At 33.1% G+C, this 26,422-nt stretch overlaps 1 protein-coding gene across 7 annotated transcripts in view; it reads left to right on the top strand.

Moving 5' to 3' along the window:
* The window catches only part of PHF3 (PHD finger protein 3), a 91,248-nt gene that overhangs the window by 52,701 nt on the left and 12,125 nt on the right, over window positions 1–26,422 (top strand). For 6 of the 7 annotated variants that reach the window (XM_012773868.3, XM_076003246.1, XM_012773866.2 and 3 more), the window contains 8 exons: window positions 423–2,205; window positions 7,951–8,257; window positions 11,564–11,747; window positions 14,607–14,754; window positions 14,837–14,993; window positions 16,933–17,049; window positions 18,803–18,934; window positions 19,494–19,629. In XM_012773868.3, the coding sequence (XP_012629322.2) occupies window positions 423–2,205; window positions 7,951–8,257; window positions 11,564–11,747; window positions 14,607–14,754; window positions 14,837–14,993; window positions 16,933–17,049; window positions 18,803–18,934; window positions 19,494–19,629 (2,964 nt within the window). The remainder of the gene's footprint in view (window positions 1–422; window positions 2,206–7,950; window positions 8,258–11,563; window positions 11,748–14,606; window positions 14,755–14,836; window positions 14,994–16,932; window positions 17,050–18,802; window positions 18,935–19,493; window positions 19,630–26,422) is intronic. The other variant, XM_076003249.1, reaches the window with a different exon arrangement.

The following is a 26,422-nucleotide window of genomic DNA, read 5'->3' as shown; positions in this document are numbered from 1 at the left end:
TGTTTTATACATTTAGAAATATTTAATGTTTAAAAATATATGATAGTCTTTAAGATAAACATTAATGGTAAAGGAAGCTCATTTTACTTGTTTTAGTCCTCAGTTCTTATGGATAAGAGACTTGATGAAAACATGTCTTGTAGTAAGTTATAGTTATTAGTCTTCATTTTATACAGGTTTTTTTACTCCTGCCAGAATTCAGAGAAAACTTTGATAAATATAAAATTTAACCTATGTTAAATTATGTATGTTAATGTATATATGATCACCATCATAAGTAACTGTTCAGTACATTTTTGTTGAAATGAGCAAATAAATTTTATAGCACAGAATGAGGAAGTGATATATTCTAAATTGTATTGAAATAAAAACACATGGCACAGTAGCTAAGTTATTTTTATTTATTTTTTTTCCTATGATAGAACAAGTAAGAAGTTTGCGACAGAGCACTATTGCCAAGCGTTCAAATACAGCACCTTTAAGTAACACAAAAAAAGCATCTGGGAAGACTGTATCTACCCCTAAAGCAGGGGTGAAACAACCAGAAAGAAGTCAGATTAAAGAAGAAGTTTGTACATCACTGAAACCTGAGTACCATAAGGAGAATAGAAGGAATAGCCGACATAGTGGACAAATTGAAGTAGTACCAGAAGTATCAGTGTCTTCAAGTCATTCTTCAGGGTCATCTTGTCTTGAAATGAAGGATGAAGCTGGATTAGATTCTAAGCATAAGTGTAATAATCAGGTAGAAGCAAATGTGCCATCTCATGAATTAAATTGTCCACTTCTTTCAGAGACTTGTGTTACTATTGAAGAAAAGAAAAATGAAGCTTTGTTGGAATGTAAAATTAAGACTGTTAGTAGTCCATTGTTTAAGTTTTCAGATAAAGAAGAGTGTGAACAAAATGATTCTATTTCAGGTAAAATGGATGAGGCTATTGTTGAAGAAATAATAGAAAAGGGAAAAGTTGAACAAGACTCAAAGGAGATAGTAAAATTATCTCATGAAGATGACCAAGTTATAGAGGAACCTGGATCTTCTGCTGGTATTTCTGGTGATGTTGCTTGTTCAAATTCAAATAAGACAGAAAAGAACCTTGCAGATTTGTCTAGTTCTGAGGATGAAGTTAGTGATCTGGAAAGGAAGAATACCATGAATGTTGCTGATGATAATGCTAAGAACTCTCTTCAAAGAAATAAAATGGAACCATTGGGTTATTGTGAAGACACAGAGTCTAATAAGCAGTTGCAGAGCATCGAGTTTAATAAATCAAACTTAGAGGTGGTTGATACTAGTACTATTGAACCAGAAAGTAATATTTTAGAAAATGCTATTTGTGATTTGTCTGATGAAAATTCAAAACAGTTGAGTATTACAGAAAGTGCTAAAATGGATTCTCATGAAACAGCAAACCTTCAGGATGACAGAAACAGCCAGTCAAGTAATGTTTCTTACTTAGAGTCAAAAACCATAAAGTCAAAACACACAAAACCAGTAATTCATTCTAAGCAAAATATGACCACAGATACTCCGAAGAAAATTGTTGCAGCAAAGCATGATGTAATGCAGAACAGAACTAAAGTTAATGTCAAAAGTGGGAAACGAAATGCTGATGAACCAGAATCTCAGCAAAATTTTCATAGGCCAGTCAAAGTCAGAAAAAAACAAGTTGATAAAGAGTCAAAGATTCAGAGTTGCAACTCGGGGGTTAAATCCATAAAAAACCAAGCTTATTCTGTTTTAAAAAAAACATTACAGGATCAAAATTTTGTACAGATTTCTAAACCTTTAACTCATTCTTTGAGTGATAAGCCTCATGGTCACCCTGGTTGCTCTAAAGAACCTCATAATCTTGCACAAACTGGACATTTAGTACATTCCACCCAGAAACAGTGCCATAAGCCTCAGCAGCAGGCCCCAGCAATGAAAACTAATAGTCACGTGAAGGAAGAGCTTGAACATCTAGGTGTTGAGCATTTTAAGGAGGAAGATAAACTGAAACTAAAAAAACCTGAGAAGAACCTACAACCCCGTCAAAGAAGAAGCAGCAAAAGTTTTTCTCTGGATGAGCCGCCATTATTTATTCCAGACAACATTGCTACTGTAAAAAGAGAAGGCTCTGATCATAGCTCCTCATTAGAAAACAAATATATGTGGACTCCCAGCAAACAGTGTGGGTTTTGCAAAAAACCACATGGCAACAGGTGTGTGTGTATGTGTGTATGAGTGATGTGTACATTGAAGAGAAATTCTTTGGGGTGGGATTAGTGTGAGAACTTTTTTATAGAAATAAATTATTTAACATACAAAGACTTTTGCAAAAACAAAAAAACCCTTCATCAACCCTGGATAAATGATAGAAAGATGGAGCCACCGAATTTGCAAATATATCATCCTAGAACATTTTTAAAAAACATAGTGTGACCAACAGCTGACATATATGGAAATATTTTGTCATTGTAACCAGAGAGTATAATTTAGTTGTTGTTGTTTCCGGGGGAAAAAAACCCAAATACCAAAAACTTACTACTAATCAGAAAAGTGTTATACTGCTTTGGGTCTGTAAGTTATATATCATTTTAATTTGGCCTGAGAAGAACTAGTAATAAAGTATTAAGGTCATAATGGAAATTCTATTTTTCTTTTGAAGTTTTTTTATTTTATTTTATTTTTTTTTGGTAAAATGATGCATATTAAAGATTTAATGCCATCACTTCATAACTCTTAAAACTTGACCTTGGAATGAAATTTGATAACTAAACAACTGTTAATTAGGTGAATTTTGTATGTAACATGGAATAGAGTGAAAACATGTACTTCTTTTTTGAATGTTTTAGTGATTTCAAGAATTTTTGTGAGTTCTAATCTTTTAAAATTTTCATTATTCTTTCTTAGGATTCAGTGTTTTGTAGTTTTATGACACTGCTCCTCAACCCCATTGTATTTTTTGCTAGCTTTTTAAGAAAAGGAGAACAAGAAGTGAAACTTGCAGCTACAAGATTATCCTGTTCAAGTGTTCACATTGCTGTTGGAACTTCTATCAATGCTGATATGATAAAAGAATATTATAACCTGTATACTATATTATTATCCTCACTCATGAAAGTACCCATGTTACAGTGACTTTTCCCAGCACTATCAGGTTACATAAAAATGAAACTCTTTAGGGAGGGACAATTTAGTAAACTGTGTTGTAGCACATTATTTTGGTGGTGGAGGGTGGGGATGATTGGGGAGAATGGGAGGGAGGTGTTTGCCTTATTCTGTAAAAAAATAGCTTAAGTTTTATATCAAAGGATTTCTTTGTGATTCATTCCATAGCCTATTTTAGGGCTTTGTTAGGGATAAGTTTATAACAGAATATATTCCAGTTTTTAAAAACTGACTTGTTTTAATACAGTCCTACATTTGCCCTCACTTACACAAATACTTTACTCAGATATTCTAAATAGTCCTGCTGTTTTCAGGTCCAAGAGAATTAAGGGTTGAACAGTGCTTTTAAGTGATTTTTTAAGCCAGCCCCCTTTCTACCAGAGTCTCCTAAAAATTATCACACTGATATCTGGGCAGAGAAATGTATTTAGGGAGTATTAAGTGAATAGTTTCTAAAATGAAACTTTGGCATAGAGTTGGAAGCCATGTTATGTCTGTTACAGTGCAGCTTTTTAAAGATAAGCTGCTTATTACCCAGTCTTCAAGAGTTTGCTAAGCCTTTTTAGTAATGACTGTCACTTCACCAACATCGACACTTTCCTAAAAGGAGTATTAGGTGTTAGTTAGTGTCCCATCCCTCCAGTTTTTAAACCTAATACCACCTTTTGGATCTACTCAGTAGAATCTAAAGTTTCTTTGCCCCAGTCTGGAAAATGACTTAGAATGTTAAGATAAGATATGTAGGGATTTTGGGTTCACCCTGTGTAATTGACCTGAATAGTATATATTAACATTGGAACCAATCAATTTTGGAAGCAGCATTTAAGTTTACTTCAATTTTGTGAATAAAGAAGCCTATGTAATTGATTGTTTTTTTCTTTACATATTAACTAGCCTTCATTACTACTTTGGTACATTGTGCTTATGTACATTCAGTTTACTCAAAAAATGCATGTAGTTTTCCTATTTTAATCCTTGTGTAAGATAGGAATTTATTAGGAAGGACATATTTGAAAATAATTTTGATCCTTTGATTTCATGCACTAGACACATTGAAAGTTATTTATTTATTTTTTTTTTTTTTGAGACAGAGTCTCGCTTTGTTGTCCAGGCTAGAGTGAGTGTCATGGCATCAGCCTAGCTCACAGCAACAAAAGTTATTTGTTAATATGGCATTATCTAGCACTTGTGACAGCTTTGCTTCAACTCTTTAGCATATTGCACATGTTGCAGCTGAGGTTAGCTTCCTTGTATGTGCTTCCAGTTGGAAATTATATTTTGTAATACAAGATACTTATTCATGGCATTGCCAGATGTGATACTTGACCATAAACAACTTCTGAATATATCCTAAAGACAGTAGATATTGAGTCTTAATTAAAGAGTCAACACGTCATGCAGGGTTTTTTTGGTTACATTTTATTTTTCTGGTTAAGTCTTATACCAAAGTTATATTGATTATTTAAAAAACCTGACTAGCACTCTTTTTTAAAAAAAATTAATGAGACTTCTGAACATTTTTTAAACATAAGCCAAATGGCATTCATTTGTAAGGAAGAAATCTTAGTCTTTTCATATTATCTACTTTATGGTTTCTGTTTCCCCACTTGTCCAGAAGGTGCTTGTATTTTTAGTTTGCATTACACTTTGTTGCCCACAGTTGTATATTAGTGTGTGGGATAAAATTTAAAAAACAAAAATACCTCCTTAGCAAAATGTATTTATACCTTTATATTCAAACAGGAAAACTTACTTCGCAGAAGATAATTCGTCTAGATTAAATGATTGTGTTTTTCTGGGGATTTTAAGACCTATATAGACAAGTATTTTTTTTTGCAGATTAGATTGTTAGTAACAAAAATGATGTAGTGTTTATGTAATGTTTACGTGTTTATCTTTTTATCTTAAAGAGTGAGTACATATACATTCACAGTAACATAGTCTAGGCTATCACCAAGAAACACTTATCAGAAGTGAAGGCCCATTTTGTAACACCTACAGTGTTACTGACTATATGATGAATTTGTTAAGAACAGGAGTTCTTAATTTTATCTCTGTAGTTTACTTTGAAGAAACTTAAAAATGTTCTAAGGATATTTTTTGGCATATGCCAAAAGACAAGAATAAAGATTATGAGTTTTAAATTAATTTTTAATTGTCTTACAGTAGGCTTAGTTTAGTTTTTTTTATTTTTAATTTTGTATATGAACATATGAAGAAGAAAATATTGCTGAACTCTCCCAATTAAAGGATACTGACTTGTTCCAATTGATACCAGGCTAAACTCTACATAAACATTGATTTTGTAGTAGAAGATTAACACCGAGGTTATAGTCTTTTCCTTAAAGTGGATTTTCCTCTTGATTAGAAATTCAAGGATAGGGCAGAAAATAGAGTAATTATTAGCTACTTCCAGTAAAACAATAGCTTGAAAAGGGAAGAAAATATATTCTCTTTATGTAAACCACATTTTTAAAAAGTGGTTTAAAATGTTCATAATATCTCTAAGTTTTAGACCTAAAAATGATCTATATTTATATTTTTGGGTAACCTGTTCATTTTACAATGAGTTTTATTTTCCCCTAGGATATAGAAATTATTTTATATCAATGTAATTTTTTTCTTGATTTCTCAGAAATTTTTCTGTAACTATTTTTTACATAAAATAAAAACCATACTATTAAGGTATCATCTGTAGATGGCACTAGAGATTTGCTTTTCAATGCTCTCAGGTTTGAGACATTTCCAAAATAAACTTGAAATGAACCATAGTGAAATAATTGCTTGATAAATTTGATGATCATAAAATCATTCTACCCTAATTAAAGTAAAAAAATTGGAAATGCCATAATATACGTGTTATAGTTTGACTTTTAGATTTGGATTTGAGACAACAGCATAGTCGTTAGGCTTTTAAGTTTTGTCTCATTGAAACCTAGACTTGGTTTGAAGAAATCTTAGTATAGCTTGATTATGGAAGTAAAGGGAAATCATTAGCTTTTTGTGTATATTTCAAAAACATTCATATTAGACAGCTACTTTCAAGAAATAGCAGTTCCTGTAACTTTGCAACCTGAAATGAAAGACCAAGCAGTTGTGTTATTCAAACTTTTTTTTCCCCCGTTGGCTGGAATGTCTGTATCATTGAAACATGGGCACATCAAAAATCTCAAACCTAGACAGGACCATTTCTGCCTTGCAAACATATTATTGTTTGAAAGTTTTCTTGTGAACCCAAAACACTGTTTATTTTTGTTTGTTTGTTTGTTTTTTAAAACCAAGTGAATCATTGGGGAGATGAGGACTTCACTTGATAAAAGCTAGCACAGACGTTACCAGTGAGGATAAAGAATTATGAATTAAAGATAGGAAGAAGTCAACTATCCTTAAGCACAGCCATAGTTTGGAAGGAAATGCCATTATTGAGGAATGGGGTATTTGACATGACTTTTAAAACATCCTGTAAGGATTGAAACTGATTGTTCTAATTTTTATATTTCCAACATCAAAATAGGACCTCTGGTATATTTTGAGTTGGCCCTATCACCTTTATTACCTTTAACTTTTTAAAAGGAGTTTGACACTATTGTTGGTGCTACTATTATCAAAATAAGTAGCACAAAGTCTTTAAATCATTAAAGAACATACCTAAATCCTTCTAAATCTTTCAAACATATCATGAATTGCTAGGCTGAAGAAGGAAAAAGGAAACTTCTAATGATGATTATTTGAAGTGAGCATTTTAGCTTTTCTAACAATGGGTTAAAAAAGTATGTAAAAAAAAGATAATTTCTCCCTTAAATTGCTGTTTACTTATTTGACGTTTTATTCAAAGGTAATTACAGATATTCTTTACTTCCACCCCCCACCTCTGGCCTATTCCTTCTGAAAATTCTTTTCAAACTAGAAAAACGGAAGCTTTTTCTAGAGTCATAAATCTCATATGCCTGGACTTTCCTATAGGTTAGTGAAGTAATTTCTTAGCTAAAATGTAGTAAAGGAAAAACATTCATAAGGAAATTGGGAATTAAAAAAAAAATCCTACCTGTATACGAATTATCTTTATGTTAAGACAAAATATTGATCTTTGTTTGGGAAAACAAGTTTATCTAAAATACATGGTCATTGGCAAGGAAATCCACACTGAGAAATACAATAGATTTTTTTTTTTTTTTTTTTTAGTTTTGGAAGTACATGGAATACAATAGATTTTTTTTTTAGCGGAGTCACTGGATATCATGAATCAGAATATTTTGAGGTGCAGTTATGTAGTTAGGATGGTTAATAAACAGTTTGAGAGGCTTCATTTTGTTAGTTTTTGAACTACATTTTTGTTACTTTTATTGGGTTTTTTGTGTGTTTTAAAAGGATTTGTTGGATAAATCTTACCAATTTTATGTGATTTCAGATCTATGGTAAGGTAGCTGTAACTTAGATGCATTGTATGTGATCAGATTATCTCAGAAATCTGACCATCCTGCTTATTGTTAATCTGTACTATCTTTGTTCTATGTAGTATTCTATACTGACAAATGTCAGTTGTCTTTTATTTTCTTCCTAATGGTTGCTCCCCACCCCCAATATTTTCTCATTCATACCAGAGAGGAAATATTTGAAGTTTAAATGTTTCATTTTCATAGAATATTCTTTTCTTTGAAAACTTGTTCCATGTTGAGCTTATGGAATGGGTAAAGAGGGAAAACATGCAAAGTATCAGAAAACCAAATATTGGAAATTTAGCCTCTCTTTTGACAATTTAAAAGAAATAAAAGTTTTTTTGTTTGTTTTTTTCCTAGGTTTATGGTTGGCTGTGGGAGATGTGATGACTGGTTTCATGGTGATTGTGTTGGGTTAAGTCTTTCTCAAGCACAGCAGATGGGAGAGGAAGACAAAGAATATGTCTGTGTAAAATGCTGTGCTGAAGAAGATAAAAAGACTGAAATATTAGATCCAGATATTTTGGAAAATCAAGCCACAGTTGAAGTCCATAGTGAAGATAAAGCAATGGAATGTGAAAAGCTTGGGTTATCAAAACATACAACAAATGACAAAAGCAAATACATAGATGAAACAGGGAAGCACAAGGTCAAAATTTTAAAACGGGTGAGCTTTTCATTAATTTTTCAATAATTGAAAAATTTCAATAATTTTCATAATTTTGTTATTTGAGAACTTTGTATGGACTGACCATGAGAATTTTGAAATTTCTCTTTAGGTTTTAATATTCTGTTGTACTTTTCAAATTTATTTTTCCTTAAAAATCAATAGATTCTTATTTAAGATTTTTTGGCTATCTTGGTGAAACCAGGTTAGTCACTTCTTCATAATATGTCTCATTATGAAGAGACGTCTTGTGCTACTTCTAGTCTCTTGTTTGGTAGTTGAGTTTTCTGTTTTGGGGTATGTCTATGATCTGTGGTCTTAAGTGTAAATCATACTTGCTAAGTTTTTTAAAAAGGCTTTTCAGTCCATAATTATCTCTAAATCCTTTAACCATGTAGCATTATTATTTTCAAGTGGAAGAATTATAATATTTTTCTCTGTAAGGAAAAGTGATTCTTTTTGTCTCATTTTCTTAGAACTCTCACTTCATTATTTTTCTCTTAAAATGTGGATTCTTAAATTAAAAGTTGTCAGTTTTTCCTGATTTTTGTATTTTTGACTACTTTCTAAAGGTATCTTCTAAATAAATTTGCAAGATATTTACTCTTTAACAGATATATAAAGGACACAGCATTTTATCTGATTAATTTTTTTTAATCCTCATTGTTTACCTTTTCATTACCTGTGACAAAAGAAAAATCTAGCCATTGATTGGTTATTCTTACAGAATACTCCTGGAAAGGAAACACTGTAGCAACAAATGTATGTGGATAAACAAGAATAAGAATACAAAAAACAAAGAACATGAATTTTAGAGTTGGGAGCAATCTTAGTAATCTTTTAGTCTAACTTCTGATTTATTAATATTTTCCAAATATTTCTAGGAAGTGATGAGATAATTTTTATTTGAAAACCGTTGCAAGGGAATACATCTTTATTTTTAAACAGCTCTGGTTGTTAGAAAGTTCTTCAGTTTCAATTGAATTTTGTATCCCTGAAAACTGTAACTTTAACTTCCCGTTAAAGTTAGTTTTCCAGATATTGTATGGAAGGTAATTCAGATTGAAGAGCATAAGCATATTTTCTCCAAAATCTTTCCCACTATTTATAAACTCAATTCTTTCAGATATTCTTTGTATAGCAAATCTGGACCGAGTTCCAGTTTGCCAAATCCTTGTGGCATCTGATTTTTTTTGTCTGCTAAGACTTTTTGAAAATCAGATTCTGTCTGATATTTGTTATTACTTTGTTGATTTGATGAGCTCAGTCATTGATAGCTGAGAGCACCATTAAGAATAGTGTATAGCATGTCTTTATTTTATATTTGTTTGTTTATTTTTGAGACAGAGTCTCACTTTGTTGCCCAGGCTAGAGTGAGTACCATGGCATCAGCCTAGCTCACAGCAACCTCAATCTCCTGGGCTCAAGCGATCCTACTGCCTCAGCCTCCTGAGTAGCTGGGACTACAGGCATGCGCCACCATGCCCAGCTAATTTTTTTTTTTTTTTGTATATATGTTTTTAGTTGGTCAGTTAATTTCTTTCTATTTTTAGTAGAGAGGGGGTCTTGCTCAGGCTGGTTTTGAACTCCTGACCTCGAGCAATCCGCCTGCCTCGGCCCCCCAGAGTACTAGGATTATAGGCGTGAGCCACCACGCCCGGCCTATAGCATGTCTTTAGAATATTACTATTAATCATCACCTCTTGTATACAACTACTTGGCAGTTTAGAAATATAGCTTGTTGTGTTGTCATTTAGCTGAGTTGTCTCCATCTTGCTTAAAAAGACATTATAAAATACTAACATTTTTAATGTTTTGAAAAACTCCTCTATGCAGTCTCTTTGTCAGAAAACGAACTGAAGTTAATCTGATTTTATAAATACATGTACCATCCCAAATGATCACTGCTTCTTTTTTTTTTTTTTTTGGTGTGAACTGTTGGATCTTATTTGGACTTGTCTGATGTTAGTTTATGGAATTTGCGTTTTAAATGTTACTTCTTATGCCTAAATTTTAATGTTGAACTATTTACGGAGTTTCTATTGTATGCCAAGTATAGTACTACCAGCCTTGGGTATATAACATTGAAATATGTTCCTATTCTCAAGTCTAGTTGGGGAGGTAAAAAAAAAAATACACAAGCTAATAAAAAATTAGAGGATTCCTACTCTAGAGAAATTCATTTTTTTGTATGTATTCTATCTTAAAAACCTATGGTTATATGTCTGTACACAGTGTTCCTTTCACATTAGTATGATGTGATTAATTTCTTCCAAGGGTCTCAGAATTCCACTTTCACTAATGATTCTTTTTTTTTTTTTTTTTTTTTTGAGACAGAGTCTCGCTTTGTTGCCCAGGCCTAGAGTGAGTGCCATGGCGTCAGCCTAGCTCACAGCAACCTCAAACTCCTGGCTCAAGCAATCCTCCTGCCTCAGCCTCCCAAGTAGCTGGGACTACAGGCATTCGCCACCATGCCCGGCTAATTTTTTGTATATATATTAGTTGGCCAATTAATTTCTTTCTATTTATAGTAGAGACGGGGTCTCGCTCTTGCTCAGGCTGGTTTCGAACTCCTGACCTCGAGCAATCCGCCCGCTTCAGCCTCCCAGAGAGCTAGGATTACAGGCGTGAGCCACCGCGCCCGGCCTACTGATGATTCTTTATGAGATATAATTAGAACCAGAGTCACAAGTCCCCTGATGATTAATTTTACCTCATGGGAGTTAAATTGCCAATAGGCACACCAAGAACTTAATTGATACACTTATAATGTATTAATTATCACTTATGTATCACTTATGTATCAATCACTTATGAATGTGACTTCATTTGTACTAGAAATACAGTGAAAAATATATTTTCTCCACAATTTCTTCCTTCTTTTTCCATATCCGCAGCCAGCTGAGAGAACTCTTACTACTTTATATCTATTTTCCTTTCTAATACATTATTTTTTCTCTTTTTTTGGATTCAATCTTTAGGTTCTAATACGTTATTGAGAACACGATCTCTGTGTTCTTTGTTTCTCCCTTATCGGTTGTTATGTGTTCTACATAAAATAGGTGCTTTAAAATTGGATTTTGAACGAAAGGGTGAATCTCATTTTTCCAGTAATTGAGAGCTATTTCTGTACATCTTAAAATATTTAAACATTTACTGGGCTAAAGAATGGAATATGTTTGCTATCTTTATAGATTATAATATTAATTAGGTTTAATTTTCTCATCCATATACAGTTGTATCTTGCTTTATATTTAAAGATTTTTAATAGTTTTCATTCTAATGAATTAAGTACTGTTTTTGCAGGAGTCTGGTGAGGGCAAAACTTCATCAGACTGTAGAGATAATGAAATTAAAAAGTGGCAGCTAGCTCCTCTTCGTAAGATGGGACAACCAGTTTTACCTCGGAGATCATCAGAAGAAAAAAGTGAAAAAATGCCAAAAGATTCTACAACAGTTATTTGCATAGGAGAAAAAGCTTCAAAATCAGGTAGTGAGATTAATAGAATTATTATATACTAATATATTTTATTTCATATGCAACTAATTAATATTTTTAGGTATTTAAAAAATTTTAATATTATAATGGCAATAAAAATAGTTTAGGTGATTGGCCTTACTTGTAATTAAAAAATATTGCTCTAAATTCTGGGGAAAGACTAGTGAACTTAATATAAGGTCCTTTCCCTCATGGCATTTAAATACTAATGGGAGAGGGCAGATGATACATTGATAAGTAAGAAATGGTGTGTTATTTTAGAGCCTATGAATAGAAAGTGGAGTAATGAGTTAATCACAGTTGGAGAGAGTGGTGGGAGCTTCTGTTTTAGGTAATATGGAAGAGGTAACATGTGAGGTAGATTGGAAGGGATGCAAAGATTTTTTGGAGAAGGGACTAGGTAAGGGCCACAGCAGATATGAAGGCTTTGAGGTAGAAACAAACTTGGCATTTAAGGAGCAAGAAAGTCACTATGGAGTGATTAGACAGTAGTGCATGAAGGATAGAATACTGATGGAAGATGAGTCCAGAGAAAATTATGTAGGATCTTTGGAGCAATCACAAAGAGTTTATATTTTGTTCTGAATATTATGGAAATTGTTTAGAGGATTTTGTACAAGGGAATGATGGGTTATTGTGGTAGCACTGTAAGTTCAGATTGTAGGTGGTTAGGACCAATTAGGAGTCTATAGCAGTATCCTAGGAAAGTAATGATGGTAGGTTGGAACAGAGGAATGATAGAGAGGTAGTGAGAAGTGGTCAGATTCAGATACATTTAAGAAGAGAATTGACAGAATTTGCTAATTGATTAGATATAGGTGGGTGAGAGTAAAAGTCTTAGAGGATTATTGGATAAATGTTGGTGCCATTTACTGAGATGACAAAGAGAAAAAAATTGGGGGAAGAAAATTGAAAAATTATGTTTTAGCCATTATCACTTTGAGATTCCTATTAGAAAATCCAGGTGGAGATGTTGGAGTAAACCTTTGGCTGATGAGTCTGGAGCTTACAGAAGACTTTAGGGGCCAGTATAAAAAAAAAAAAAACAAATTGGAAATACTCTGGTCTCAAGTTTTTCAGAGAAAGGATAATCAACCTATATTTAAAAGTATGGACCTAGATGTAAACAGCTACAAAGTTTGATAATGAAGAGTTGGAAACAGAGACCTTGGGGAGCACTGGCATTTAGAAGTTGGGGAGAGGAAGGGATCAGTAAGGGAGACTAAGGGGTAGCCTCTGAGAAAGAAGAGAACTAGGGACTATGATGTCTGGAAGCCAGATGAAGTTTCAAGAAGGAAGGAGTGATCAACTGTGTCAAATGTTGTTTGGATAGCTATAATAATTAGATGAACACAGATTGTTAAATCTGTGACTTAGAAAAATGAAGATCATTGGTGACTTTGACTAGAATTATTTTAGTGGAGCAGTAGGGACAAAAGCTAATTGTAGTGGCTTATGGAAGAATGGAAAGTTGAGGAACTGGAGGAATTGATTATAGAAAACTTTTTCAAAGAGTTTTTCTCTTTAAGGGAACAGATGGTGGGGTCGCTAGAGTTAGAACATAGGGTCAAGGAATTTTTTTAAAAGCAGATATTGTAGCATGTTTCTAAGACTAAGGATCTGGTAGAGAGAGACATACACAGAGAGGAGAGAAAGAAATTAATGGCATAGTAGAGAGAGGTGATAGTTGAGATGTGAAATCCATGAAGAGAAAAGGGGGCATGGGATGCACTCCACATGGATGGAGGCAGAGGTTTGTTATAGAAAGGAACAATTATCTGTTGGGTAATAGGGAAGATTGTACATGATAAGAGAGAGAACTGATACAGGTAGGTTAGATTTGGTGGTGGGAACATGTAATAGCTGAGAGTTTTTTTTGTTTTCTCAGTGAAATATGAAATGAGCAAATCAAATGAGGTTGAAGTTGAGAAGGAGGTTTACTGGTTTGAGAAGAGAGGAGAAAAGTTATGTAACAGATGTCTTGAAAAGTAGGAGAGCAAATTTATTGGAAAAAGTTAGGATTAGGGCAGAAGGTTTAGTTACCTACTAGATATTTGTATTTATAAATTAAAAATGAGATCTATCTGTACCAATGCTTATTTTTCTCAAATTATCTTTAGCTGTTACTAGCCTATTTGGGTTAAGGATAAACGTTGGTTTTCACCAGGGTTGTGCTTTTGCAACAGATGTTCGAAGGAGAGAATATAAAGGTGTTAAGTACACCAGGGAGTGGTAATAGTGTTGGGCTATCTCATACAAGTTGATAATGTGGGAAAGTGAAGTCATGAATATGGTAAAAATGATAGATTTAATAATTGTAGGAATGATATTCTAGAATAAATGAGCTGAATCTGTTAGGTCAGTAGTACAACATTTAACATTGAGATTTTGGAGATACATGGGAGTTAGTAATGATAGAATGAAAAATCATTTGAAAAGATTAACATTCATATTAATAATATTAAGAACTATTAAAAACAGAAATTCATCAATTTTATGGTATTTGTAGGTCATTAAAATATCTTCTCATCTAATACATTCAGATCGAATTTTCTAAATAGGTTTTTAAAAGTTAATGAATGTATGTATGTGAAAAGTAACTAGCTTTAAAAACCATTATCTAAATTGGAAAAAGGGCATATACATTTTATAGCTTTAGGGCCACTTTTTAGTCACTATTCATTTTAATTAGAATTTTAGTGTCATGAATATTTCAATATGGAATGTGGGTTCCGATCTTACATGTAATAGTGACTTTTAATCAGTCAGTTTTGTTTATAAACTTATATTGTGCATTAAAAAGAAATTTTTTAAAAACAATTTATGAGTTTTGATATTTATTTACATTAGGTACTCATGAGAAGCAAGAGATAAAGAAGAAAAAAGTTGAAAAAGGAGTGCCTAATGTGTATCCTCCTGTTGCTTCTACTTCCAAGCCTTCTGCAGATCAGATCAGACAAAGTGTCAGACATTCTCTCAAAGACATTCTTATGAAAAGGTAACATATATTATTAATCTAGAAGATTGAATAATTTAGGCTTCATATGTTTGAAAAATAATTGAATTGTTCTACTTTTAAGACTTACAGATTCAAATTTGAAGGTACCAGAAGAAAAGGCGGCAAAAGTTGCTACAAAAATTGAAAAAGAGCTTTTCTCTTTTTTTCGGGACACAGATGCTAAATATAAGAACAAATATAGAAGTTTGATGTTCAATCTGAAAGATCCTAAAAACAATGTAAGTATGTTTTGTTAATGTCTATGGATATTCTTCCAACCTTACTGAATATATAGGTATTTAACATTGTAATATAATAGATCTATAATTTATTATTAATTGCAGTGAGATTGTCGGATTTCTTCTAAGTTTAGAACATGTAATTGCAATAAAATCTTTTTGCTATTGAACTGAGTGATGAATTATGTATAGTAATGAGTAATGTTATCCAATTAGTCTTGTTGGAATGCTAAACATGTGTCCACTTGATTTATGTGAATTTTTTTCTTTACTGTTTTTAGTTTATTTAGAATTATTTAGAATAATTCAGTTTATTTAAAAATCCATTTATATATATTCTTTAAAAACTCTGTTAAGCTAATATTCATAACACTGTATTATTACTTTATATTTAAATCTGAAAATAGAGCTGCATTCCTTAAGAAAATAAATTACATTTAGATAAAAACTTTTTATTTATTTATTTATTTATTTTTCTTTTTAATAATTTTTTTCTTTTACTTTTTTATCTTCAACTTTTGGGACATGTGAAAAAACTTTTTATTTTTATTTTATTTTTTATTTTTTTGAGACAGAGTCTCACTTTGTTGCCCAGGCTAGAGTGAGTGCCATGTCGACCCTAGCTCACAGCAACCTCAAACTCCTGGGCTCAAGCAATCCTTTTGCCTCAGCCTTCCGAGTAGCTGGGACTACAGGCATGCGCCACTATGCCCGGCTAATTTTTTCTATATATGTATTAGTTGGCCAATTAATTTCTTTCTATTTATAGTAGAGATGGGGTCTCGCTCAGGCTGGTTTCGAACTCCTGACCTTGAGCAATCTTCCTGCCTCAGCCTCCCAGAGTGCTAGGATTATAGGCGTGAGCCACTGCGCCTGGCCCATTTAGATAAAAACTATCTAAAACATTTTTACTGAACTACATGTAACTTTGGTTCCAAATATCTTTTAGCAGTGGGATAAGTATTAATTGAACCCCTAATCTTTTCTTGGGATTTCTTGTTTGGAACTTAGAAGAAATCTAAAAGCTGTGAGTAAGTGTGTGTGTGGGGGAGAGAGCGAGAGAGAGAGAGAGAGAGGATGAATGTGTGTATGTGCGTGTGTGTGTCAGTGTCAGCACCAAAAGTAGGCCTTTAATTAGTACAGTAAGCAAAAGTCATGCCAGTGAGCATTTTAAAAGTTTAAGAACATGGTTGGTCTCTTTCATGTGGCATTTACCTAGGTTTACCAGAAGTTTTTGCTACAGGTGATTCTAGGTAACAAAATATAATTAGGTGCAACTTCTTTGCCTGCAGGGTTTTCATATAAGATAAGCATTTGCATAAGGATATTTGCTACAGTATGTGATTTGAGGTATTTTTTTGAAGTATGCTAACAGCTACTTAAGAAAAATGTACATTGTACAATCGGCCATCATGGTCCAGGGGGATCAAATACTTCTTGAATCGTATAATCTAGAAGCATTACTTCAGTAATTAATTAAAGACTTATATTCTTTAGGTTTCTTTCTTACAATTGATTCTTTGCTCTGGAGTCCAGCCTGTCAGGATTTAAATACATAAAATCTTAAAAATATGGAGGACATTACATTGAGTAAAGCTCTCTTATGCAGTACTTTGCTATACTGTAGATTGGTTATTATGATAGTTAGATTGCATTCCTGTGTAGACTTAATACAACTTTTGGATAGGTATTGAATTGGTTCCACTGTGTATGCTTCTCCATTATGTGTTGATTTTTATATGAAATGTGTATTTTACTGCTTTTAGATAAAGTCCTAGAATACAAAGCAGTCATTTATTCTTTGTGTAGTAGGTAATATATAAATCACTAAATATTTGTAAATCAGGCTTCAAAAATTTTATCTTTATTGCAAGTTTCTGTACAGTAGGTTTTGTTTTTTAAATATGTGTCTCTACTTCCTATTTTTACATCCTTCCAGATATTATTTAAAAAAGTACTGAAAGGAGAAGTAACCCCTGATCATCTTATAAAAATGAGTCCAGAAGAACTAGCTTCTAAAGAGTTAGCTGCTTGGAGACGAAGAGAAAACAGACATGTAAGATTATCTGTAAATACGTGTTTGACTATCAAAACCTATATTTTTCAGCCATGGGAAAAATTATACAGAGCTAATTCAACACAGATTGCAGAGTAACACAGATGTTCTGTTATGCACTGCTTCTAGTTACTTGCTGTCCATCCTCTATTCTTAAATTCTGTTGTTTTTCCTGATCTCTCCAGTTTTTTTTCTCATTTCCTCCAGTTATCAGGTTACAGAATTACCTTGTGTTTATTATATTTTGTAAATGAAAAGGATGGGAAAATAGGTACATCTTTCCTTAATGAAACATCTGTACTTTTTTAAAAGTACAGTTTGAAGGTATTATGAATATAGGTAATTTTTAGAGCCAGATGAATTTAAGTCAAAAAAATTTGTATAACAACCCCTTATTATTCAGTTTCAAGTGCCAAAAGCTCTGAAAAATAAGAATTTTTTCCATATTTACTTTATTGATAAAACATGATCTGCATTGCCATGTATGAATGTTTGTATTTGTCGAAAATACTGTATGTTTAATTATGTGGTACTGTCTCACACCTAACTTGAATATTATGTAATATATAGTGTATGCACCATATTGCATTTTTAAAACTGAACAATTCTGTTCAGTCACAGTTGTCAGTTGGAGATGGTGAACTTGAAATACCTTTAAAGATTAAGTGACTGTGTGACTTAGAACTATTGTGACAGTAAGATAGCCATGTTGTCCAATATTTTTATTACAGTGGCCTAGGAATATTAGCCCCCTATTCTAGAAAATGTTAGTTTCTTATAGTTCATATTAACTCTGTATGATTTACATGATTCTTTTGTCCATAATACTTACTTGTGTCTTAGGCACTAAACCTTCATGTAGATCTGTGCCAGATCTAGTGTGAAGCTCAAGAGGCCTTGATTTGATATGTCATACTCAAACACATTTTTCACCTTCACCCTGTGTAATTTCTCCTCCTCTTTTATTTTGAAAATAATATCACTTCCTCTTCTTTCCCTCTTCTTATCACAAATATACACATGCCTCTTCTGCTTTGGAACTGTGGCTTCAAGTATCATCTGCATCAGAGACCAGCTTGTTCTTTCTTTAGGCCACATACCTAATTTCTTTCTTTAATGGATGATTTGCACTTAACAAAGGCAAAATAAGTGCGCAGACCCATCTTACCCTCCTTATCCCATTCCACTCCCAGCTAACTTTATACTACTTCTTGCTATACTTGTTTAATTAAGTTTTTTGTTTTGTTATTGAGCTTGTTCAACTGAATTATCAGTGTCCCTAAGCAGGCTCAAGTTAGGAGATAACTAATAGAGGACTGCCAGATTATTTTTGCTGTGAATAAACTGCTGTTTTAGGGAGTGGTAGTACATCAAATTGGGAATTTAAGAGCAAGATATTTCTTATTTCCCTGTGGCAGCTGCTAAAAAGTGCAAACAGATTTCAAATGTATATATCAAGTTTCACCACTTCACAAATTACATTGCACTTAAATTGCCTTCTGTTATATAATGTATATGTGAACTCCTCATGGCTGAGGTATGGGGTCTAAGCCTATTCCTATAACCCCAGCATTTTAAAATAGTCTGGCATATATAAGCACTCAATGTAAGTTTGTTGTATGAGAGACTACCTAAAGATTAAAAGTCATCTGTGATGATTCGTTTAGTTTTAGGTAAGCTCCTATTATTTAAAGTATACATTTGGAAATTCATATTTTACATTTAATATTTATGTTAATATATTTTCTGGTAGACCATAGAGATGATTGAGAAAGAGCAGAGAGAAGTGGAAAGACGACCAATCACAAAAATAACTCATAAAGGTGAAATAGAAATTGAGAGTGATGCCCCAATGAAAGAACAAGAAGCAGCTATGGAGATTCAGGTAAAGATAGATATGTCATGTTTTATAGCTTAAAACATAGATTCAGAAAAGGTTTATTTGCCTAATGTTTTCAAAGTAGAAAGATTAAACATGTATCTGTTTTAAAGTTGCCTATCATATTGGTTTAATGGTTTTTTGAGAGTACTTAGAGTATTGATTCACTTAGTGGGCAGACTGCACGATATTAGAGGTACCTGCTAAGCACTTGTTACAATATACATTCCTGGAGTGCTTTGACTTGGTCAGTTTCTTAGTAGGTTTGGAAATCTGTAGATGCTTCTTAGGCAGACTGTTATTTGATGCTGGTGTTTCTTTTTCTCAAATATCAGTGAGGAAATGATTTGAAGTTTTGTTAGAAGCCTTGAAGAATGAGGAATGTCTTGAGTTTTTGCTCTGAATCATAATTAATAGCTACCATTTTTTTTTAAATATAGTAAAAAAAACCCTATGAATGGAACAGTTTAATTTCGTAAACAATCAATGTGAAATATAAATTTATTTTTATAATTGAGACCAAATTTTATTTGCTAAAACTAATTTTTACTCTCATTTATGTTAGGAACCAACTGCCAATAAGTCATTGGAAAAGCTGGAAGGATCTGAAAAACAAAAAGAGGAGATTGACTCCACGTCTAAAGATACCACTGGCCAACACAGACAGCATCTTTTTGATCTTAACTGCAAAATTTGCATAGGTAATTGAAAATTGTTCTTTCTAAAATTTTATATTCATTGTGAAAGGGAGATACTTGTATACTAGTATTTGTAATTTAAGTAGGTTTTGTTTTCCAAGTGTCGACACTGAAGCATCAACCTAGTCCTTTTTAGCAGTAGCACATTTGTGTGTGACTGGTTTTCTGGGTTGAGATATCGTTTGATACTGTAGTATAGTGTACTGTCTAGAGTTAGTTTTACTATATATGATCTGAGCTTAAAAACTTTTGCCAGGGTCAACAAGAATTTAATTATTAGAATGAACATCAGAAATTGTAGGCAGTTGTGATGGTATTGTCATTTACTAAAGTGAAGGAGTAAAATAGCATTCATATTTTATATATAAAACATTAAAAAATCAGAAATTGAAATTAATTTTTGATAAGACTTTTTATTTATTTTTTTATTTTATTTTATTATTATTTTTTTTTGAGACAGAGTCTTGCTTTGTTGCCCAGGCTAGAGTGAGTGCCGTGGCGTCAGCCTAGCTCACAGCAACCTCAAACTCCTGGGCTCAAGCGATCCTCCTGCCTCAGCCTCCCGAGTAGCTGGGACTACAGGCATGCGCCACCATGCCTGGCTAATTTTTTGTATATATTTTTAGTTGGCCAATTAATTTCTTTCCATTTATAGTAGAGACGGGGTCTCACTCTTGCTCAGGCTGGTTTCGAACTCCTGAACTCGAGCAATCCGCCCGCCTCGGCCTCCCAGAGAGCTAGGACTACAGGAAGACTTTTTATTTTTTAGAGCAGTTTTGGGTTCATAGCAAAATTGAGAGGAAGGTATAGAGATTTCTCTTATACCTCCTGCCCCTGACATGTGTTTAGCTTCCACCGTTATCCGTATCCCCCACTAGAGCAGGTACAGTTGTTACAATTGATGAACCTGCCACATGTCATAATCACTCAAAGTCCATATTTTACATTAGGTTGACTCCTGGTATTGTATATTCTGTGGGTTTGGACAAATGTGTAATGTGAATCCAGCATTATGGTATTGTGCAAAGTATTTTCACTACCCTAAAAATCCTGTGTTCTGTTAATCCCTGCCCCACCTCCCCTACCAACCCCAGGCAAACACTAATCTTTTTAGTGTCTCCATAGCTTTGCCTTTTCCAGAATAGCATATAGGTAGAATCATATGTTAGTATGTAGCATTTTCAAATTGGCTTCTTTCACTTAGTAATATGCATTTAGGCTTCCACCATATCTTTTCATGGCTTGATAGCTCATTTCTCTGTAGCATTGAGTAATATTTCATTGTCTGGATGTTTATTTTATTTTCTTTAATTTTTTTTTTTTTTTTTTTTTGAGACAGAGTCTCGCTTGATTGCCCAGGCTAGAGTGAGTGCCGTGGCATCAGCCTAGCTCACAGCAACCTCAAACTCCTGGCTCAAGCAATCCTCCTGCCTCAGCCTCCCGAGTAGCTGGGACTATAGGCATGCGCCACCATGCTCGGCTAATTTTTTCTATATATATATTACTTAGCCAATTAATTTCTTTCTATTTATAGTAGAGACGGGGTCTCACTCTTGCTCAGGGTGGTTTCGAACTCCTGAGCTTGAGCAATCCTCCCGCCTCGGCCTCCCAGAGTGCTAGGATTACAGGCGTGAGCCACCACGCCCGGCTGTTTAGTTTATTTATCCATTCCTTTACTGAAGGACATCTTGATTACTTCCAAGTTTGGGCATTTATGAATAACACTGCTATAAACTGTACATGGGATTTTGTGTGGATATAAGTTTTCAATTCCTTGGATAAATACCAAAGAGCACAATTGTTGGATCATATATTATGTTTATAAGAAACTGCCAAACTGTCTTCCAAAGTGGCTATACCATTTCGCATTTCCACTAGGATTAAATGAGAGTTTCTGTTGCTCTACATTCTGTTAGCATTTGGTGTTGTCAGGTTCTGGATTTTGGCCATTCTAATAGATCTATACTGGTATATCATTCTTATTTTGCTTTTTAGTTTCCTGATAGCATGCTTGGAACATCTCTTAAGATACACAGCTTATATGCCATCTGTGTATCTTCTTTGGTGAGATGCCTTTTCAGGTCTTTATCCCATTTTTTAATTAGGTTGTTTGTTTTTTTATTGTTGAACATAGTTCTTTTTACATTTTGGATAGTAGCCATTTATCAGATATGTCTTTGGCAAATACATTTTCTCAGTCCATGGCTTGTATTCTCATTCTCTTGACATTGTCTTTCGCAAAGTAAATTTAATCGAGTCCAGCATATTAGTTCTTTCTTTCATGTATCATGCCTTTGGTTTTTTTTTTGTCCATAGGTCATCTAGGTTCTCTCTTATGTTACCTTCTTTTGTGTTTTACGTTTAGGTCTCTAATCCATTTTGAGTTAATTTTTATGAAGGAAGAGTAAAAGATTTGTGTCAAGATTCTTTTTGTTTTTTATTTTTTGCATGTGACTGTTTAATTGTTCTAGAAGCTTTTTTAAAAAAATTATTTTATTTTAATAAATTTAGGAGGTACAAGTTGAATTCCATTACATATATATATATTGTATAGTGGTGGAGTCTGGGCTTTTGGTGTACCCATCACCCAAGTAGTGTGCATTGTACTCCATAGGTAATTTTTCATACCTCACCCTATATCACCCTCCCCCTTTTACAGTTCCCTTGTGTAGCCATTGTTTAGCTCCCACTTATAAGTAAGAACATACTGCATTTATTTTTCTGTTCCTGGATTACTTCACTTAGGAAAATGGCCTCCAATTCCATCCAAGTTGCTGTAAAAGATATTATTTCATTCTTATTGCTGAGTAAGTACTCCATGGTATATATGTGCCACACTTTCTTTATCCACTCCTCTGTAGATGGGCACTTAGGTTGATTGCATATCTCTGCAGGTATCTTTTTGATAATAATGATTTCTTTTCCTCTGGGTAGATACCCAGTAGTGGGATAGCAGAATCGAATGGTAGATCTGCTCTTAGTTCTTTGAGAAATCTCCATACTGATTTCCATAGAGATTGTACTAATTTACATTCTCATCAGCAGCGTCTAAGTGTTTGCTATTCACTGCATCTGCACCAACATCTATTCTTTTTTTTTTGAGTCAGAGTCTCACTCTGTTGCCCAGGCTAGAGTAGAGTGGCATCAGCCTAGTTCACAGCAACCTCAAACTCTTGGGCTCAAGCAATCCTCCTGCTTCAGCCTCCTGAGTAGTTGGGACTACAGGCATGTGCCACCATGCCCGGCTAATTTTTTCTCTATATTTTTAGTTGTCCAGCTAATTTCTTTCTATTTTTTTAGTAGAGATGGGGCCTCACTCTTGAACATCTATTCTTTTTAGACTTTTTAATAATGACTGTTCTAATTTGGCATTTCCTTGATGATTACTGAATTTGAGCATTTTTAAATATTTATTGGCCATTTGTATATCTTCTTTTGAAAAATGCCTATTCATGTCTTTTATCTACTTTTAAAGGGGGTTGGTTGTTTTTTTCTTGCTGAGTTCCTTGTAGATTTTATATGTTAGTCATTTTTTGGACACATGGTTTGGGAATATTTTTGGCCATTCTGTAGGTTGTATGTTTACTCTCTTGATCTGGATGTCTTTTATTTCTTTCTCTTGCCTGATTGCTCTAAGACTCTCAGTACCATGTTGAATAGAAGTGGTGAAAGTGGGCATCCTTGTCTTATTTCAATTCTTAGGAGGAATGCTTTCAACTTTTCCTCATATAGCATGATGTTGGCTCTGGGTTTGTCATATATGGCTTTTACAATTTTGAGGTATGTTCCTTCTATGCCTAGTTTGTTGAGAATTTTTATCATGAAGAGGTGCTGGATTTTATTGAATACTTTTTTGCATCTCTTGAGACAGTCACATAGTTTTTGTTTTTAATTCTTTTATATAGTGAATCACATTTATTTACTTGCATATGCTGAACTACCTTTGCATCCCAGGGATAAAATCCACTTGATCTTGATGTGTTATCTTTTGATGTGCTGTTGAATTCAGTTTGCTAGTATTGTGTTGAGGAATTTTGCTTTTGTGTTCATCAGAGAAATTAGTCTTTAGTTTTCTTTTTTCATTGCATTCTTTCCTGGCTTTGATATCAGGATGTTAATAGCTTCCCAGAATGAGTTCGGGAGGATTCCCTCCTTGATATTTTGAACCAGTTTCAGTAGGATTGGCAGCAGTTCTTTTTTTGTATGTCTGGTAGAAATCAGATGTGAATCCATCTGGTCCTCAGCTCTTTTTTGTTGGGAGATTTTTAAATTACTATTAAATCTCTCTACCCATTATTGGTTTATTTAGGAGTTCTAATTCTTCCTGGTACAATAGTGGGAGGCTGTATGTTTTCAGAACTTCATCCATTTCCTCTAGGTTTTCAAGTTTGTGAGTGTGTAGTTAATAATAGTCTTCGGTGATATGTATTTCTGTGGTATCAGTTGGAATGTCTCTTTTTTCATTTCTTATTGTGTTTATTTGGATATTCTCTCTTCTTGGTTAGTTTAGCTAGTGGTTTATCAATTTTGTTAATCTTTTCAAAGAACCCAATTTTGTTTAATTGATCCTGTGGATTGATTTTTTTGGTTTCTAATTCATTTAGTTCTGCTCTGATCTTTTGTTATTTCTTTTCTTCTGCTAATTCTGGGTTTGATTTGTTCTTGTTTTTCATCTTCCTTGAAGTATGATAGGTTGTTAATTTGTGATCTTTCTACTTTTTTGATGTAGGCATTTAATGCTATGAACTTCTCTCTTAGCACTGGTTTTGCTATATCCTATAGGTTTTTTGGTATGTTGTGCTTTTATTTTCATTCATTTAAAAAATTTTTTTAATTTTTATCTTTATGTTTAAACTGACCCAGTAGTTGTTCAGGAGCATGTTGTTTAATATCCATGTTTTTGTATAGGTTCTAAAGTTCCTCTTCTGGCTTTATTCTGCTATGGACTGAGATGACACTTGATATAATTTTGATTTTTATTAATAAAAACTTGTTAAGACTTATTTTGTGGCCTAAAATATGGTTTCTCTTGGAGAGTGTTCCATGTGATGGTGAAAAGAATGTATATTCTGTAATCGTTGAGTGGAATGTTCTGTAAATGTCTGTTAAGTCCATTTGGTCTAAAGTCCAATTTAAGTCCAATGTTTCTTTGTTGATTTTCTGTATTGATCTGTCTTGTGCTGTGAGTGGGGTATTCACATCCTCCAATGTTATTGTGTTGCTGCCTGTCTCTTCTTTAGGTCTCGTAGTATTTGTTTTGTGAATCTTGGTTTTCCAACGTTGGTTGCATATATATTTAAAATTGTTATATCCTCTTGCTGAATTAATCCCTTTATTTATTATATAATGACCTTATTTATTTATTTATTTATTTTTTACTGTTTTTGATTTAAAGTCTCTTTTATCTGATATAAGTATAGCCACTCCTGTTTGGTTTTTGTTTCTGTTTGCATGGCACATCTTTTCTGCTCCTTTACTTTTAATCTCTATATGTTTTTATGGATAAGGTGAATCTTTGGTAAGCAGCATATGGTTGGGTCATGTATTTTTATCCATTTGGTCAATCTACATCTTTAAGTGGAGCATTTACATTGAAAGTTATTATAACATTGATATGTTCTTTGTTCTTATCATATTGGTAGTTGATTTTTTAGTTGTTTTATAAATTCTTATTTCTTTTTTTTATATCTTTGTGGTTTGCAGAACTTCTATCATGTTGCCATTTAATTCCTTTTTCTTCTAATGTTTGATTTTTTTTATAAGACCTGTGAGTTTTATGTATTTGTGTGTTTTCATGATGGTGCATATTGACCTTTTGTTTCCATATTTTATACTCATGTGCATATTTCCTGTAAGGCTGATCTAGTGGTAATGAATTTTTTGAACATTTATTTGTCTGTGAAAGACTTTATTTCTTCTTCATTTATGAATCTTAGTCTGACAGTATATAAAATATTTGGCTGGCATTTTTTTTTTCCTTTCAGCACTTTGAAAAATACAATCCCATTCTCTTTTTGGTCTATAAGGTTTCTGCTTAGAGGTCTGCTATTAGTCTGATGGTGTTTCCTTTATAGGTGCTTAGACACTTTTCTCTTGCTAATTTTAAAATTCTCTGTTTTACTTCGCCTTTAGTTATTCTGATATGCCATAGTGAAGTCCTTTTTGTGTTGTATTTGAGGATCATTTGGCCTCCTGTCTCTGAATGTTTAACTCTATTGATAGTTCTGGGAAGTTTACATCAATTATTTTCTTAAATAGGTTTTCTAAACTTTTCCATCTCTCTTCGTCCTCAGGAATACTGATAATTTGTAAGTTTGGTCACTTTATAGTCCCAGACGTCTTGAAGGTAAAATTTTTTCATTTTTTTAATCTGACTGGATTATTTCAAAAGACCTGTCTTCAGGTTCTGAGATTATTTCTTCATCTTGGTCTAGTCTATTCTCAAAGCTTTCGAATATCTTTTATATTTCCTTCAATTAATTTTCAATTCAGGAACTTCTGTTTGGTTTTCTTTTTATGGTATCTATTTCCTTGGTAAATTTCTCATTTATATGCTAAATTGATTTTCTGATTTCTTTGTATTAGTTTTCAGATTTTTCTTCCATCTCATTGAGCTTCTTTAGAATCAATATTTGAAATTCTTTATCTGGTATTATGAGGAATTCTTTCTATTGAGATCCATTGCTGGACAGTTGTGGTCCTTTGGTGGTGTCATATTTCCATGTTTTTTCATGTTTCCATTGATATTGCACATGCGATGTAGCAGTTGCTTTTTGTGATTTTTTTTGAAATTGCT

This window comes from Microcebus murinus, chromosome 5, assembly GCF_040939455.1.
Source record: "Microcebus murinus isolate Inina chromosome 5, M.murinus_Inina_mat1.0, whole genome shotgun sequence".
NCBI lineage: Eukaryota > Metazoa > Chordata > Mammalia > Primates > Cheirogaleidae > Microcebus > Microcebus murinus.
Note: the sequence above shows the minus strand (reverse complement) of the source record. Positions and strands in the feature narration are given on the sequence as shown.